General features: G+C 31.0%; 1 protein-coding gene across 2 annotated transcripts; it reads left to right on the plus strand.

Annotated features, from left to right (window-relative positions):
• The first annotated feature begins 7915 nt into the window (after positions 1 to 7915).
• On the plus strand, positions 7916 to 10598 carry LOC130662987 (uncharacterized). 2 transcript variants are annotated; one of them, XM_057461998.1, is made up of 3 exons: positions 7916 to 9717; positions 9800 to 10010; positions 10375 to 10598. In XM_057461998.1, the coding sequence occupies exons 1-2, from the start codon at positions 8260 to 8262 to the stop codon at positions 9803 to 9805; spliced, it is 1464 nt and encodes a 487-aa protein (XP_057317981.1). In that variant the 5' UTR covers positions 7916 to 8259; the 3' UTR covers positions 9806 to 10010; positions 10375 to 10598. The 2 variants fall into 2 exon arrangements, with proteins under 2 accessions (XP_057317981.1, XP_057317980.1); XM_057461997.1 differs by having other exon boundaries at positions 9818 to 10010.
• Positions 10599 to 19721: the final 9123 nt, after the last annotated feature.

Here is a 19721-nt window from a genome sequence, read left to right on the forward strand (position 1 = left end):
CGAGGTCGCGAATGATGGAATCACCGTAGCGCTGATATGTAGCTGACGCGTTTTTTAGCCCAAAGGGCATGCCGATATATTCATAGAGTCCCCAGGGTGTTGTAATTGCGGTTTTCTCAATATCATCAGGATGCATTGGAATTCCTAGGTACGCTTTTTCTGCGTCAATCTTGGAGAAAATTTGTTTCCCTGCTAGGCGTGGAAATAAATCATTTATGTGAGGCGGTGGATAGTTGTCTCGTTCAGTAATAGTGTTCAGTGGCCTATAATCGCCACACATTCTCCAAGTACCTTCTTTTTACGAACCAAGTGGATTGGACTGGCGTATTTGCTGCTCGATGGTCTGATGATTCCCGCGTCGAGGAGTTCGTTGATCTGTTGTTTTGCTGCTGCTGCTTTTTCACCGGCAAGTCTGCGAGGTCTTGCTGTCGGCGGTGGACCGTGTGTAATAATCCGGTGTGCATAACCTTTCTTATTAATACACGATTTCGTGAGGGGTTTCGTGATCTCGATGTATTGCTCCAGTAGTTTTGCGTATTTTGGAGGTAAGTCGTTACTGATCGTGGATATATTGTAGTATTTTGCTGCTATTGTATCACCTTTTGTGGACAGCTGGGTGACTGTGTCGATGAGCTGACGGTTTCCGAGGTCTATTAATAGATTGTAGTGAGTCAGGAAGTCCGCGCCTAAAATAGGTGTTGATACGTCAGCAATTATGAAGGACCACGTGAAGTCTCGCCGTAGATTTAGATTTAGTTTGATTGTAGTTGTGCCGTATGTAGCTATTTCAGATGAATTCGCTGCGTAGAGTGTAAGAGAATCTGGATTACGGTTATTGCGAAACTTACTAGCAGGCAGTATCGATACAACTGAACCAGAGTCAATGAGAAAATTATGCTTTGTTGTGTTATCGAATATGTGTAGACGGAGCTCTTGAGGTTGTGATGATGCGCTGTCACCGACTGCTCCAACTGATGACAGCGACGTTAATTTTCCGGCTGATTAGTTGGCTTCAAGGTAGCAGAAAGCTTGCATGGCAATGTGCACTTGCGAGCTTCCGCACCGAATTTGAGATGGTAATAGCAAATACCGTTACGAGTAGGAGTGGCTGACCTGTTTCTTGACCTGTGCCCCTGGTTCTGATTGTTAATCAGCTGAAATTGTTGTTGACTTTGAAGTGCGATTTGCTGGAGTTGTTGTTGGATATTTTGTTGTTGAAGTTTGAGATCACAGATCTCTTTAACGCACGTAGCCAGTGATTGTTGTAGCTCCACGAATCTTGCTTCGTAGTTGCTCGTGTTATTTTGTGAGAAAGGCCGCGCTTTCGCGCAGTTTTTTTAATTGATTCTGCCTGGAATCAGAGAGACGTGAGAGGATTGCATTTTTTATGGTTTTGTACTTATCTGCTGCGGGTTCATGGCGAACGACGTCGGCGAGTTGTTCAATGATATCAGGTTCTAGTGCACGGATGACATTTAGATATTTTACCTGGTCATCTTGGATGTTGGTAGTGTTGAATTCCGCTTCAACCATGATAAACCACAGATCAGGTCTCGCTTTGTTGAAAGGCGGTAATTTTGGTTTTATAGTTGCGACTTGCATATTTTGTTGAGCTGTGCGTGCAAACCCTGCAAGAAGTTGCTCGAGTGTGACGGATGAGATCTGATTGCCAAAATTTGTGTTACCTGTCTGCTGACTAAATGGTTGCTGTCGCAATACTTGATTGCCTACTGTTGACGGAGTGGTGGTTGTTTTCTGTGTGGCACCTGTGACTGTCGTTGTAGTCTGCAGTGCTGGCAGCAGCTGATTATCAAATATTGAAAAATCTTGATGGGTACCGCCGAATGCGTTGTCCTCATCTTGAACCGGATTTCCGTCCTTGTCAAAGCCCTTGAAATTGTTATTCTTTGAAGGGCTGCGATCCAGTGGCATTATGACTGTTGTATTTTTTTAATGGTTTTTATTCACTATTTCACGAATCGTTGGCGTTGGTTATTTTTTTTCTTTTAGGTTAAATCTTTTTGGCGCGAACGTATTGCTGGACCACTTTTTGATCACGTCGGGGTCACCAAATGTAGTGGGTTGGGTTCACTACCATTACATAAATAAATAGGTGATCAAATATTCGTGGTCTGATAAACTTTATTATACAAAAAACACTTAATTTAAACAATATATATTTAAATGAATAATCTTTCTGCATAGGCTGCAGCTGTAGCGTCTCTATACGTATTATTATTATTATATGTGTATGTATTCATGTACCGGCTAGGCGATAGTTTTTCCTCTCGTCGTTGGTGGCGTCAAGGCGAATTTTGGTACGGCCGTCAGCCGCTGTGGCGTGAGCGAAGCGCCTGAGCCGCCACATTCTGTAGGCACAAAAAAATTTTTTGCTCCCGGCGATATAAGTGAGGCGCGTATAAATCCACCAGGAGAGGGAAATAAGACTTTAGGCCTTAAAATTAGGGAGGGAAGTGCGTACTTTCGACTAAGCTATAAAGAATAGTATATTTTACACCTCGGGCAGTAAAGTAAGAAATGTCTCAGATCTCATGTAATTGTTGGCCGAGGCGAAGCCGAGGTCAACAAACATGTGATCTGAGGCTTTCTTATTTACTGCTCAAGGTGTAAATACTATTTTTCGCCTCGACGGAGGCGAAAAGCGGAAACTTCGTTTCGCACAGCGGGAGAAACGTTGACGCTATTCGCCCGGAGGGGCGAAAAAATATTTTTTTTTTATAATATTGCTATTGGTCCGTTTTCTTATGATCATAAGCTACTTGAAAATTATTTTTAATAATTTTTATCCCATATTGTTTAAAAAATTGTTATAAACAAATGCGTTGTTTATAAGATAATCAAAAATTTTTTTTTCAATTAATTCAATCTTTGATGAAAATTATGATTTAAAAAAAAACCGTTTCTTAAAAAAATTTTTTTATTACTCAAAAACGCCTTTGTTAACTAACTATTTTTCTTTACCACTTGTTATGAAAATTAAGGAACCATTTCTTTTTCTTAAATCATCAGAAAACGGACCAATAGCAATATTATAAAAAAAATATTTTTTTCAATGTTTAATCGAGGTTGATAATTTTTTACTTAAGTAAATTGTTAATAACAAAGTGAAAACTTACAATTTTTTAATTTTTCCAACGGGAATCTATTCTATAGCTTTTGTAAAATAGCTCCACACGGAAAAAAGAGCAGTTGAAATATTACAGTCTCTAATGTAAAAATAGGCTTTCGGGGCAAAAATCTTTAGATATTAAAACTTAAACTGTAATTTTAGAAATTTTCTATAGTAATAAAATTAATACAATTTGAAGCAGTAAATTTTACAGTTTAAAATGTAATTTTAGTTAAATAAATCTTCAAAGTATTATTTACTTTTTATTTTGAATTCTTGCTTTATTTAAAAATTAATAGTTGATAGGTGAAACTGTAAAAATTAAAATTTATTGGTGATGTATTTTTTGCTTTCTGAAATAATTCCTCTTATTTATTCATAATATAAAAATTACACTGTGAGTTATCAATTGTCGAGAATGATAAATAATCTGAGAAAAATCACAGCTCACACTGTAATTTTTAAATTCTATATCTTAAGAAGAACTCTACTATACGGAATAGTAATATTAACGATGGAAAATGTAATTTTAACTGAATTAATTTGTAAGAGAGTATTCACATATTGTAAATAAAAATTACAGTTTCGGATAGCAACTTGTAAATTTTAGTCGGTAGGTTTTACAGTTTGAAAACTTTATTTTTCAATATTTAATATTTCGCTTTTTAGTATCTCACTCACGCTAAGGCAGTGAACATAAGTCGAATAGCCTCAGGAAGGCATCTTGCCCATAGCTCGAGTAACAAACGGCTACAAACAAATTTGAACTTGTGCTTTGTGCTTCTGTTTTATAGACAATTCTTTATTAGATGTGAATGCGTCAAGTCATAAATTTTATGTGATTTTTTGAATTATTAAATAAAAGTTTATATCGTTAAAACTGATTTTTAATTGGTGGTTTTGTGGTACTATTCATCTACAATAGTTGATATTACTGATTAATATATAGATGAAGAAGCTCAATGTAAGAGGAAACTAAAAAATTATAGTAAGGAAAATTTGCCTTGTATTGTAGCTTTACAACATCAAGTACGTCAATATTAATATTTTTCGTCATATTCGGACAATATTTATGAACCGGACATGGGATTTGCTGATTCTGTCACTTCTATTGAAGGTTATGAATATTTATTAACACAATTAAATCCGATAATAACTAAAAAACAAAAATTATTGTACTATAGATATAAAAATTTTTATTATATAGATTTAAGAGAAAAAAAGAAATATTACTTTATAAAATTGTAAATTTTTTAATCTTAAACTATAGTTATCATTACTTTAAATATCGAATTTCGAAAAAATAAGAATCTCTTTTTTTTTCGAATGAAACTGTAACGATTGTAGCTCATATTTCATATGTTAGCAATTTCGAAGTATAAATTCAAGCAAAAAAATTACTTTTTACTATATGAAACTGTAATAATAAAGTTTTTTTGTCTTAGGAAATAAAATTTGAAGAATTTGTAGAAAAAATTACAGTGTGAGATTGTAATTTTTAGAATACAATTTAAAATTATAAAATCTGTTTACTATAGAGAACTGGACAATACCGAGTGTGAAACTGTAATATTTGTTATGCCTGGATAAAAGTGTAATTTTTACAGTTTCAAAGTCGTAGCGCTTTACTACTATACGAAACTGTAATAAATACTCAGATATGAGATCAATTTTTCAACTGCTCTTTTTTCCGTGCATGAACGGAAAAAATCTAAAATTAATAGTTTAACAATTATCGCACTTTCAATGTTGATGTTCGTGCTACAAGAAATTTATAATTAATTAATGGATCACTAATTAAAAAATCGCGATAAAAATTTTTGATCGCCGGATTATTGTTCATTGATCTATCCTGTAGGTGCCTGAATTTTTTCATTTCTTAAGTTTCAAATTTAATCAGTTTAAATAATATTTTTTTATTAAAGGTCCGAAGTGGGCGGAGCTTAGGCAAGCGAGAGTTTCCATTTTCGGCCGTATTTTCAACCCCCTAGAAAAATTATAAATATTGGTCCTAGAGTTCGGAAAGGAATGACTTTTTTTTAAGAAAATTCTTCCTCTTTTTGGATTTTTTTTCAAATTTCAAAAATTTTGAATACCTTTTGAGATATTCACAAAAAACAAAACCCCTGTTTTTTTTTTTTTTTTTACTAAATTTTTTATAACTTTTGTAATTTTTGCAAGCGCCACTCCAATTTTTTAAAAAGTTTCTATAGATGCGATGACGAATCGAATGACACCTCAATCATAATTTTCCGAGGCGAACAAAAAACTTTGACCTAAAAGGCACATGTTGACTAGACTAGGTTCTTCGTACCTTAGGGGTCCATAGCATCCCGGTCTCCCCTACATACACCGAATAAAATATATGCTTAAATATAACAAGAAAAATATATGGTACCATATAGGGGAAGGGGGGGGGGGCAAAACGGGGTACCCTAAAAATTTTTATAAAAAAAAAAAAATTTTTTTTTTTCGTCTAATTAGTATAAATTCGATATATTTGCGCACTTTTAGCCCTACGCATGACACCTGGAGCAAAATGGACCAGCCGAAAATCCTGAAAAAATGATTCTTTCAAATTTTTATGGTTAAATTGAAAGAATTTTGATATATATATAATATTTTAAATAATGCAAAATAATCTGTAATCTAAAAAATCAAAAAACGCGTTTTTTGGGTTAAAAATAATGACAAATAAGAAATATAGAATTGTTTTTTTTCATTAAATAGTAATTAGTAATTAAGCTAGTCGAGAGGAAACGATTTATTACACTTAAAAAAATTTTTCTTGAGTATTATAAAACCAAAAATAGTTGTCAAGAGAAAGAAATACATTCTTAATAATGAAAACAATTTAAAAAAAAAAAAAAAAATATTATTTTTTGGAGGGAGGCCTCTCTGCCCCACAAAAATTTGTTTTTTTTGCCTTCGTGTCCACCAATGATGTGAAATGGAATTTTTTTTTATGTACATTACATATAAAAGATTCAAGTAATAAAATTTGATCAATTTTCAGAAATTTTTTTTTTTCAACTTTTTTTAAGGGTACCCCGTTTTGCCCGCCAAAAATAAAAATCTTATTTTTTAACGGCAGCTAAAAATTTTGTCTATTTACCTCGAATATCATTAAAAACAAAAAGATTTAGCGTATTTTAGTCCTCGAAAACTTAGTATTTCTTAGGTACCCCCGTTTGCCCCCCCCCCTCCCCTATAATATAAAGTATATGCTACCATACATTTCATTTCATATAAAAATTTTATATTTTTTGAATATAAAAGAAAATATATCAATACAATATATTGTAAATGTAAATGTATATACCCTGATTCAAAGATCGTATTCATTCCGATTCGAAAAATATAAATTGGAATGAATCGTAATTCTGCACCGGAAATCTCACTATTCAAAACTGGAAAATTTCTAATTTAAAGTGCGCCGTGAAAAAGAAACGGAATGAATTGGTACTTTTCTTGATTCAAAGGTCGTATTCATTCCAATACCTGATTCAAACATCCATCCATTCCGATTTGAAAAAAAGAAATGAATCGGAATGAATCGTAATTCTAACCCGGAAATCTTACTACTCCCAACTGGAAAATTTCAGCTAAAAAGTGTATAATATATTGAACCGGAATGAAATTACGTTTTCCCATTATAATTAACTTAATTCATTACGGTTCATTTGAATTGGAATGAATCGTGATTTTCTATTGGATATTCTTGTATTGAAACGGGTTCATTTCCGATTCAAAGTATGCAATAGGAGTGAATCGGATAAAATTGGTATTTTCCTTGCATAAATAACCCAATTCATGATGATTCAATTTTTTTTTTATTCCCTCGCGGAATTGCCATAACGGTACCCGAGTCAAAATTAAAACACTAATTCGAGCCTCAAAAACCTCATTTCTTTTGATGTTGTACCTACCGCTGAATGTGAAATACTATTTTGACCCTCACTATACTCAAAATAGGGTATGGAGGCCGAAATTCGTGTTTTAGAATAATATTTTCAACCTCCAAAACCTAAGATCGCTTTAAAACCCTATTTTTCGGTACTTCAGCCTACTAAGAGTATAAGTAGGTTACTTTTACGATTTCATGGAACATAGAATTTCGTCAATCTACAATTGTTGATCAACAATGTAAGGAAAAACATATAAAAAATATGTTTTTTACATAAACTTTTTATATTTCTTCTTCTATGTTGGTGATTAACAGAAAAACATATTTTTGTATAATTTTTTGATATTTTGATAATTATATTTTTTATAAATTTAAAATATATTACGAATATATTTTTTTATCTCACCATACCTATATTTTTGTTATATTTACAAATATATTTTTATACATGTATTTTTTATATATTCTAAGATATATTTTTAATACATTTTTGAATATGAAAAATATATTTTTTCTATAAATTTTTTTCATGGGGGTACATGGCCATATATAGAGCCTATATATTTTTTAAATAATTTTATACATAACTATATAACCAAAATTACACATATCACAATTACTTACACGCAGGATTATATAGCACACGAAAAAAAAATAAGAAATTTTTTTGTTATTTCTAATAATAGATTTTCAATTATATTTTGCTGTTTCAAAAGTGAGTTATTCTTACAATCTCATATAGCACAAGTAAACTTAGCAGTCACTGTCGGTAGCGTAGCCTAGTCGTTAAGGGGTTAGGGGTAGTCAGAATTTTCAAAAAATCGATTTTTTTTTTTTTGCATTTTCTTAAAGTATAATATTTTAAAAATATTGTGTGAAAATTTGAAGTGAATCCGACAAATTCTTTTCGAGTTATTTAACAATGACCAAAGGACGCTCGGGTGCTACGTGGCATTCGAGAGCAGGTAGCTAGAAACAGCTGCAAGCAACCGACTTTTCGGGTTTCATTGTCATGAATATCTCCCCATTTTAATGTATTTATAATTATATATATATATATATATATATATATATATATATATCCTTCTACATATATTCACAATTTGTAGGTAGTACAAGAACTGAAAAATAATTTTTGGTTGCCAGTATACCTGTAGTCGTTGCACTGATCAGTCGATAGTTTTGTGATAAATTATTTCTCAAGTGAATTAAATTATTAACCATGGGACGTGATTCTAGAAAGGTTTCAAGAGAACTTCGGAGTTCTGAAAAAATTAATAAGTCGCGTTCAGTCAAAAGAAAGAATGTTTTTAATCCGAAAACAGCCGAACGTGATGAAAGTATTCAGAGTACATCTTCTAAAAAATTAAAACAAAACACTGAAGATGATGTACCTGAAGACAGCAGTACTGAATTTCGAATAATAAATTTTATTCAGGTATTCACTGCAATTTCTGCTCTTATAAAATGTAAAAAATGTGATGGAAATGTAGTGTTTCAAACAGCAAGTACACGTGGGCTGGGATTCAAAATTGTAGTTGCATGTAATAACTGTGGAAATGAATATATTCCTTCCTGTTCTTTCGTTGGGCATTCTTATGAAATAAACAGACGTTTCATTTTTGTAATGAGAATACTAGGAATAGGATACGAAGGATTGTGCAAGTTTTGCGGCCTGATGGACATGCCGTCTTTTTTAGATAAATCTACGCATACAATTTTACTGAAACAGATTTTGAATTGTAGTAAAGCCGTCGCAGAAACCTTCATGACGAAAGCTGTGAATGAAGAAAAGCAAGCAATGCCAACAACTGAAAATGAAGATATAAATCATCTAACTGTATCGGGAGATGGAACCTGGCAAAAACGGGGATATACATCGTCATTTGGAGTTTCTTCTATAATTGGCTATTTTACTGGAAAGATTCTTGACATAAACATTAAAAGTGCATATTGTAAGCTATGTGAGTATTGGAAAAAAAAAACAAATACTGTTGAGTTCGAGGAATGGTATCAATCGCATGAAGATGTGTGTTCTGCTAATCATCAAGGGTCTTCTGGGAAAATGGAGGTGGATGCGATGGTCGAAATGTTTTCGTATTCTGAAACTAAATATGGAGTTAAGTATGCCAACTATATTGGTGATGGTGACTCCAAGACCTATTCAGGAATTATAAAATCAGATCCTTACGAAAATACAACTGTAAATAAAAAGGAATGTATAGGGCATGTCCAAAAGCGGATGGGGAGTCGATTACGTACGCTGAAGAGTAAACAAAAAGGTCTTGGTGGTCGAGGTAAGCTCACAGGAAAATTAATAGACAAACTAACTGTGTACTATGGTTTAGCAATACGCCGGCATTGTGATTCTATTGAAAATATGAAATCTGCTATAATGGCAACCTTTTATCACTACGGCTCGAGTGATGAAAAACCGAATCATGATATGTGTCCAAAAGGCGAAGAATCTTGGTGCTCTTACCAGCGCGCTGAAGCAAGAGGAGAGCTTGATACCTTTTCTCACGATTATTCTCCTTTACCTTCTGATGTTTTAAAAGCTATCAAGCCTATATACGAAGATCTTAGTAATGAAAATTTACTTTCAAGATGTGTAGGTGGATTCAATCAGAATAATAATGAAAGCTTTAACCAACTAGTATGGAAAATATGCCCAAAAACGGTAAATACTAGTTTTACTATCGTACAAATAGCTGCATACGTTGCTATGTGTATATTTAATGAGGGTATAAATTCATTATTAGTCTTGATGAATACACTAGGACTTAATTGTGGGCCTAATTCTCATCGGTATGCAGAAAGAATGGATGCTGCACGTATCAAAGTAGCAGATAAGCGCGCTAATGATAACACCCGAGAAGGTCGATTGCAACGTAGGCACCAGCAAATCGATATTTTGGAAGCTGCTATGTCGGCTGAAGAGCTATTATATGGTCCAGGAATAGATGACTCAGTGTAAGTTATTAAATAATTCTTATAATTCGACATAAATCCATAGCAAAACTTTAAATGCGTTTTTCTCAAAACTATGTTTTCTGAACTGGTGATCACTGTAACTTAAAAACTGCTCGGTAGATTTCAATAAAATTTATTGTACTTTTGAAATACATTAAAAACTCGTGCCTGATCGAAGGATTTTTTTTTTTTTTCAAAATTTCGATTTTTTTTTAACAATAAACTGTCGGTTTTTTTCTCGAAAATTTGAAAAAAATTTCCTGAGGCCGCCATTTTGTTAATTTCGAAAAAAAAAAAAAAAGCTTCGATCAGGCACAAGATTATCTATTAATAAAACTAATTTTTCTTGTCCGATTGATTTTAGATGAATCTCCAAGGACTTATGATGATCACCGCAAAGGACTTCGGGAGGAACGGGCTCTACAAAAACAGCGATAACTTTTTGAATTATTAATTTTTTTTTTTGAAATTTTCGTGAAGTCAAATCGAAACGTGTTCTAATAAAGCTATGTTTTTATTTTTGTCAAATAAAGTAATTAACTACAAAAAAAAAATTATTGAAAATCATCATTTTTTCATACCCCTGAGTACCCCTAACCCCTTAAAGCGTCGGTCTTTCGTTCGTTAGGTCTCGGGTTCGAATCCCACTGAATCGTGTGCGTTCGGTTGATATTTATAGCGTTTTTTCCCTAAATTAAAAATTTCTACTCGGTTAGAAATTAATATGATCGAAAATCTGATGCATCATCAAAAAAAAAAAAAAAAAAAAAAAAAATACAGAAATGGCTCAATTTTCGCGTCTTCTCTTTCTAAAGTAATTTGATAATTTTAGTTATATTTTGTTCAAATTTCTGAAAATTATAATTAATAAATAAAAAAATAATTTTTAAATTTTAAATTTTTCCCGCTCCCGGCAGCCATTTTGATTTCCATTCCTTCTCCTTTCCCTTCTTTCCCCGCACCTGATTCAAATTGTAGGCTTTGGAGGGTCATTTTAGGGTTCTGTAATACTAATTTCAGCCTAAACTTGGTAAAAGCGGACAAAAATACCAAGTTTAGGCTGAAATTAAGGTTTCGTTGTACAGCTTGGGCTTATCTAAAAAACTAATTTCAGCCTCCTTACCCTCGAGTAGAATTTGGAGGCTGAATCTAGTTTTTTAATTTTGACTCGGGTATTTCTACGGTATTTTCCGAGTATTTTTTGGGTATAAGTATTATTACGGTATACCCTAGGTATAAATGCGGTATGTTTGTGAAATTTTATTACCGTATTAATACCGTAAATATATTGTGTTGATACCAAATTTATATAGGGACTGTACCGTATTTATACTGTGTTTATACCGTATTTACGCTCTCGCTATACCGTATTTGTACAATGATTATACCCCATTTATATGGTTTTTATGCTGTACTTAAACGTCGGTTATGCCGTATTTATACGGTTGCTATACCTCATTTAAACAGTGGTTACACGGTATTCATATAATGTTCGCACCGTATTTAAACGGTATTTATGCGGTATAAATATGGTGGTTATGCCGCATTTATACAGTGATTATGCCGTCTCACTCTTACAGGCTGAAAAATACTTTTCATATCTTTCAGTTTTATTAACAAACAATCTTCAGATTCTATAACAGATACAATATGTTTTACTACTATATGCATTCTTAAATGGCTCATCTCTTCACTATGTTCTGCTTTCAATTTTTCAATAAAAAAGTACAGCTGTAAAAATGAACTAGTTCATTTTTACTTTCACAAAAAAATTTTTTTTAAAAAAATTTTCCTCATTAACAAATAAAAACTCTTGAAACTAGTAAAAATTTTTCAATTTAAACATAAAAATATGTTTACTTGAGGAAAAAAAGTTTTGATTCAAGATTAAAATTTCAAGATAATTATTTACTTGGTGCAAGAAAATTTTACTTTTCCGAATCGTTAAAACAAAATTTCTTGAATCAGGAATTGTTTTCTTGATTCGAGCTAACTGTTTTGTCTATGTAGTAATGATTCGCAAGAACATCAGATAATTTTGAAATACATTTAGGATCAATTTTAATAACTAGGATTATTTTATGATTAAAAATTACATTCTTCAATTGAAACATGTCTAAACACTGCAGTGTTTATGTCGTATGGGTATTTTGACATAAAAGTCTTTTTTTAGCTCATAAAGTTCTTTATTTGTACATTATAAAAACCTTCACGCGTCTTTTAAATTTTAGTTTCTCTACACAGAAAATACTGTTAACTTGAACTAAGAAAAATATTCTTGATACAAGAAAATTTTTTTTAACGATTCGAAAAATAAAAATTTTTTACATCAAATAAATAATTATTTTGAAATCCTTACTTTGAATCAAAATTTTTTTTCATCAAGTTAACATATTTTTATGCTTTAGTCGAAAAATTTTTAATTGTTTTAAAAGTTTTTATTTCTTAAAATAAGAGATATTTTATTGAAGAAAGCCGTGCCAGGTTATTGTAGCAATATTGCATTTTTTTGTTTGAAAAAAATAAAATTTCTTGGAATAATTACTATTTGTTTAACAGAAGAATTTTCGTATGCTCCAACCAAAAAAAAAAAAAGTTACTCAAACCGAGAGAAAAATTTCTTGGGAGAAAAGATATATATGGAAGAGAGGGAAGACACTGGTGCTAGGCAGCAGCAGCGAGAATAGTTCGGTGCGCGCCACTAGGTAGCGCCTACGATTTGTAGTGTCCCTGGTAAGAAACTTATTTCAGAAGTCTTATATTCCGAAATTGTGACCATTCTGGCGTGGGTACTCCTCCGTTATTTGATAGAGTGATGAGTACCTTTTTTGATGGTAATATAGTACAACCTATATTACATAATTTTGATTTATTTCTTATTGATAATAAATAGGGATTCGGGAATACTAATAATTTCAATTAATTTGAATTCGCTTTACATACATATTGTATAACTTTAATTGATTCTTCCGATACATTCCAATTCAACTTCAATTGGTAGTAAATGGAAATCCATAAATAGTTGTAACTTCGATTGATCCCGATTTACTTCATATGATGGCTCTAAAAGTATAACGATTTTTCCAATACATTCCGGTTTAACACCAATCGATTATTATTGACATTTTATGAATAATAAGAATTCCGATTTAATCTGATTTTTCTAACATACAGAATTCGAATATTTTGTTTTTAACTATTTATCCCAGTTCATTTTAAAATGAAATTGATTTGTTTTAAATTGGATTTTTTATCGTTAAGGAGAATGCCGATTCATTCCAAGTTATCTCCAACCGGACAAGCAAACTTGTCCGATTACTCCTTTTTATTCCAATTTATTATGAATCGGAAATAAATTGGAATAAATAGGAATGAATTGGGTTTTTGTATCAGGGTATATAGCTTAATATGAAACACATATAAGTTTCATATTTGGAATACATATATTTAATGCTGTATATAATTTTATATTAAATCGGCCAAAATCTCTATTGGCAGGGAGCGCGACGAAAACGACATCTGATGCTTACAAAAAATCATGCTCGAGAATTATAAAAGATATATAAAATCAGTGTAAAAAATAAAAATTCGTCATAAAATCAAAATATAAAAATTTATTATGATTTAAATAAAAAAGTGCAATTGTATTTTTGATAGAGAAAATTAAATTAAATATATTTCGATAAAGAAATTATGTATAAAAAATTTTAATAAATAATAAATACTATTATTTTAGAATAGAATAAGGTTAACCGATAAAATCAAAACAAATAATACATGACAACTACAATGATAAAAGTTTAAAAAATAGTAGAATAGTAAAGTGAGTTTTTTAACGAAATTGAAGTAAATAATTTTATATTAATTCATGATAATTTGCTTGTGAATCGTAACTAAGAAAGTATTCTGTTATTATAATGTTTTTTTAACCTTCCGTTACGCGCGCTTTCTCTAGTGTCTCACTCGTATTCACGCCATAACTCTATTAGGTTGAGTAGTGTTGTGCGGGGAAACGCCGTATAGCGCGAGTAACGAAGGGTTAAAAAATAATTTTTAGGCAATGATGAAAATCATTATCCAAACCGGATTTGAATCAATAAATTATAAAATATTGTTTTAAATTCAAACGATGAGCAAAGGCAAACATTAACGACACAATAATTATTATGAACTATTTTTAAACTTAATTTTCACGTGTTTGTTTTCAACGAGAGCATGATTGGACGAAATTGTGCCCACAGCGAGCGCTGCGATCGATTCAGTTGTCCCCACCATATACTACACTCACTGCCAATATGATTTTTTATAATATACAATATAATATATCATATATTTTTTTGTTGCAAACATATATGATTTTATATATTTTAACCATATATTGTTTTATCATACGGGTCCAAAGACGGTTGGACCAAACAAATATGCATTTCACTGAAAAAAAGTAATTTTTGTCCAACGATATCTTTGGAAAAAGAAAAAATTTTTCTGAAGCAAATTTCTTTTTGGTGATCCATTTTGCCCCCGATATTGCAGATCGGCTTAAAATATCTTTAAAACATCAGAGGTATCATGATTTGACCGAAAATGGAAAAAAAAAATTTTACAAAATTTTTGAGGGGGGCCACCGTGCTCCAGGGGGCCGTAGCACCCCGGTCTCCCCTACTCTTATCTTTATTTCAAACATTTTCGTGCGCGAAATATTTCAGATCCCTTAACTAGTTGAAACTCAGTAAATTAGGCTCTCCAGAATGAATAATACAAGTATAGTCGTTACAGAGGCCCTAAAAACTGGTTTTGTCTTCATTCCTTTTTCCTTAGAAGGGAGCACCTGGATTCAGGTTTTGGGACTAAGATGCTGGGCTTTCTGATCAAGCTGCATTATTACAAATACATTATCAAGTCTCCAATTTCTCCGAAGGTTTTTTTGCGAAACATACATAACTGTAATCATACATATAAAAAATAAAACAAGAATTATTACAATGTAAACTGTGAAAATAAGCTCTTCGAATTAAAAATTATAATAGTGGCAGTCCGTACTTTTTAAATTTTATGCATTAATTGAGATAAGGTAAATGTTCCAATACCGGAACAAGACCCAATACTGTAACGATTTGATAATCATTATATTATATTTTAACTCGTTCGCGATGAAATTAAATAAAACATTTTTTATTTAAAGCCTTAATCTTTTAGTTACAAAATAGGATATAAAATAGATTTTAGAATATATCCGAAATATGAAAAAAAAAATGCTAATTATAGCAATAGTCTCGGATTCATGACTTTTTCATGTCTCTTAATGGTTGTGCTAAGAAATCAGTCAATGGTCTTAAGCTTATAGAAAATGTATAGAATTACTTTTCATTAATTTTTTTTTTGTAGGCATCTTGAATGAGATAAAATTCAAGAAAACATATTAACAATATGAAAAAAATAGTATTATTATATTAATTTTACTATTCGTCTATTGGTACACTAAAATGAATCCGTGCCCAGTACCGGAATAGCCAGTCATATTAATGTTATTAATGATATCGATAGACATTAACAGTGAGTTCTATTGACTGGCTAAATCAAGTGCAATATTAATTATTACTGGAGCCCTACTTTCGAATGCAGTATGTATGATTGTTATAAAAAATGCATTAAATATAGATAAACTCTTAAATAAATTTTTTTTTTTTTTTTAATTATTCTTATAGTATAACCTCAAATGATTTATTTTGTTTCTATTCTTCAGTTCAAAATGTTTATTTTCATTGAATATTTAATCATTTCAAAATTTTAAATACATTTTACATTATGAGTGTGACATAGCAGATATCAGACAAATTTAAAATTATTAATAAATCGAGTAAATAATTAATGGAATAAAATTTCAAAAAATGCGCAATCGAGAAATTTTGAAATTAATAGTCCTTTTTTTATAAACATTATTTTTTTAATTATTTATCTTATTTATTTATAATTTTAAAGTTGTTTGATGTATGTTACATTCACACTCGTTTTACATTAATATTATTTAATAATTGTTAATATATTCACTATGAATAAATGCAAAAAACAACTCATTTTATTTACTGTTCCGGTATGACACAGAAAAAACAGTTAACTTGGTTCAAGAAAAATATTGTCTTCCGAATTTTCTTTCTTGATTTAATAAAAGTAAAACACTTGATTCAAAAACTTTTTTTTGGTTCAAGACAGTAAATTCTCTTGCTCCAAAAAAATTTATTTTTGAAGCGAAATTGAAAATTTCTTGGTTTAAGAAAAAAAATTCTTGGCTAAAGAAAATAAGTCATCTCTTGCCAAAAAATCAACGTTTTGAACGAAAAAAAGTTAACTTGGGCTAAGAAAAAATTTCTTGGCCCAAAGAAAAAATTTTCTTGCTCCGAAAAATAAATTAAGTGAAAATAAAAGTTGCTTGGGCCAAGAAAAAAAAATTTCTTGCTCCAAAAGTTTGCTTCTTTAATGAAGACTTAAATTTTTCTCAGTCAAAAATATATTTTCTCTTCGAAAGGTTGGTTTTCTCTTCGACGTGTGGATTTTTTAAATTTTTTGTTTTTATTTGAAACGTAATTTTTTGTGTTTTTTTCCCGAGCAAAATTATTCAAGACTTGAATTTCAAGTAACTTTAATATTTAATATTAAAGTCATGAATTATGATGTATTGTAGGATATACTATAGTACAATTCAAAAGGGTACTTGTGGTTCTGTCAAACGACAGAAAAGTACTCGAACAATATCGTAGTGAAATTTGGAATATAAAACTTCTGAAATAAATGTCTCACCAGGGACACTACGTCGTAGGCGCGATCTCGTGGCGAGCACCGAACTACTCCCGCTGCTGCTGTCTAGCACCGGTGACTTTCCCCTTCTCCATATCGATCTTTTCTCCCAAGAAATTTTTTCTCTTGGCTTAAGCAACTTTTGTTTTCTTGGTCGGAGAATACAAAAATACTTGCGTATAAAGAATAGTACTTGTTCCGAGAAATTTTATTTTCTTTAATTAAAAAAATGCAATATTGCTACAAAAAAATAATTTATCTTGCTCCAAAAAAAATATCTCTTACTTTAAGAAATATAAACTCTTGAAACAAGTGACAATTTTTTGATTTAAGCGTAAAAATATGTTGACGTGAGAAAAAAAATTTTGATTCAAGATAAAAATTTGAAGATAATTGTTTACTTAGGGCAAGTAAATTTTCATTTTCCGAATAGATCAAAAAAAATTTCTTGAATTAAGAATATTTTCCTAGATTCAAGTTAACTGTTTTTTCTGTGTAGGACAACCGAATTCCCGTACTGGGACAAGGCTATTTCAGCTTTCCGGTATTGGGTATTTTGGGTGTCATAGAAAGAATTTTTTTTTTTATATTAAATTAAAGAAAAATAAACTAATTTAATTATTTTCGAATAGGTAAATGTCTTTTCTATATGATGTAATAAATTACTTTGGTTTATAATCTATATGAATATTTTTGAAACGATAAAAATCAGTCGTATACCCTTCGTCGTTCCGGTATTGGGACATTTACCTCCTGGGAAAAAATGATCAGGCCTGACCATGCCTGTTCATGTATGATCTGGCCTGAAATTAGACCTGATCATGCCTGTTCATGTATGATCAGGCCTGAAATTAGACATGATCAGGCCTGATCATACCTGTCCATGCCTTTTCATGTCTGAGGCGTTAAATACACTCAGGCCTGTTCATGGCTGTTCATGCCTGACCATGTCTGTTCATGCATGTTCATGTCTGTTCATGTCTGAAGTGTTAAATACAGTCAGGCCTGATCATACGTGTCCATAGACAATCCCATATTTTATATTTTTTTTCATTTTTATAGAAATAATTATATATAATTGTATATAGTTATGCATAATTATATATAATTATATAGGACCATTTTTTATATATAATTGTTTTACCAGAATGGGCATGAACAGGCATGAACAGGCCTGATCAGACCTGAACATGCCTGATCAGGCCTGGTCAGGCATGGTCATTTTTCATGTCTGATCAGGCCTGAAGACTCATGCCTGCTCATGTCTGATCAGGCCTGAACATTTTTTCCCGGGCTTATTGCAGTTTAAGCAGCAAATTTTATAATTTCAGAATGTAATTTAAGCCAAATGGAATTCTAAAACATTATTTTTTTTTTATTTTGGAATTTTTCTTTGTTAAAAAACCAGTTATTTAAATTGAAAACCCAATCTGTTGTCAGAAACGCACCTCACAATATTTGTGTTATTTTTTAACACAGACTATTTGTGTTGAATTTCAACACAAAATTCGGGTAATACGAGAAGTAAATTCAACACTTTTTAAGTGTCAGTAGTGACAAAAAAAAAACGTTAACAATCACATTTTATTTTTGTACCATGAATATTCAACAAATATAACTTACATATTATTTTGAAGTTATCAATAGTGACATCAATTATTATTTAACAATGCGCTATATTTTTATTGTAAATAATGTTTTCATTAGAGTTTAAAGTGTTAAATAGTAGATCAATATAAAATTTTTAAGTAACACAGTTAAATGTGTTGATTTAACACAAAATAATCAACACGAAAAATTCAACACGAACCGTTTTTAAAACAGGTACACAATATTTGTCACTTTATACTGTTCTATGCATTGGTTTTTTTGAGCTCTTCGAGTTCAGTAAATAATCATAGGGCCAAGGTTGGGCCACTTATCAGTATTGGAAATTTCTCCTTGGGTTTATAAATCTGTTTGCATTATCAATATTAATGAAATCTCTTTACGTGATGAATACCTAGGCTATATAAATAGTCAAAACATTAAATGCAAGGATTTTCAAACCTAATTATTTTTCATCAATTAAAAAATCAACAATAAAAGAAATAATGATTATAAACAATCAAATGAGACTGAAAGTATTAAATTCTGATATATCATAAAAAGTTGTTCTCACCCTGATTAGAAAATACGATAAGTGACGATTAAAAATTTAATCATCATTAATCGTTTTTAATCTTCATACTGGACCAGAATTAGTAATATTATTTGACGATTAAAGAAATAATGTTGCAATTTCTGGCCCAGCACGAGCGTTAAAAACGATTTAGGACGATTTAAAATGATCAGAAATTTATTCGTTTTTAATCCTCTTTAATCATCAATTGACGATTCACGACGCTTTAAAACTATAAAAAATTTAATCGTTTTTAATCCTCGTTAATCATCAACCGATGATTCATGACGATTTAAAACGATTAAAACATTTTTAATCGTCATTAATCATATTTTCTAATTTAATCAATTTTTTTTCTTCTTGCACTCTCTAAAAACGAATTAGTGGAAATCAAGTGACAATCACTATTTAGCAGTGAATAGTCACTTATCACCAGTCAAAAGTATACCACTATTTGAATTACTGATTTTTTTTTTCATGAATGGTGCACCAGTAAACAGTAAATAGTCACTATTTTCACTATTTCAAATTTAAGAGAGAAGATGTACACATATTTTCTATCTGATGAAATTTGGAAACTCAGATCTGATTTAATTTGACGAGAACTAAAATTTTTTTTCCTATTGCTGTTCGCTATTTTTGTTCTTTATCTGTAATAGGATGGGTGGAAAACAGGTGTCCGACACGTGTCGAACGATTCCAGTTTTCGGCCCTTACGAATGAATGAGTCTGTATATATTGTTGTTTTCGTATGCACA

The sequence above is a fragment of the Microplitis mediator genome, chromosome 2 (assembly GCF_029852145.1).
Source record: "Microplitis mediator isolate UGA2020A chromosome 2, iyMicMedi2.1, whole genome shotgun sequence".
Taxonomy (NCBI): domain Eukaryota; kingdom Metazoa; phylum Arthropoda; class Insecta; order Hymenoptera; family Braconidae; genus Microplitis; species Microplitis mediator.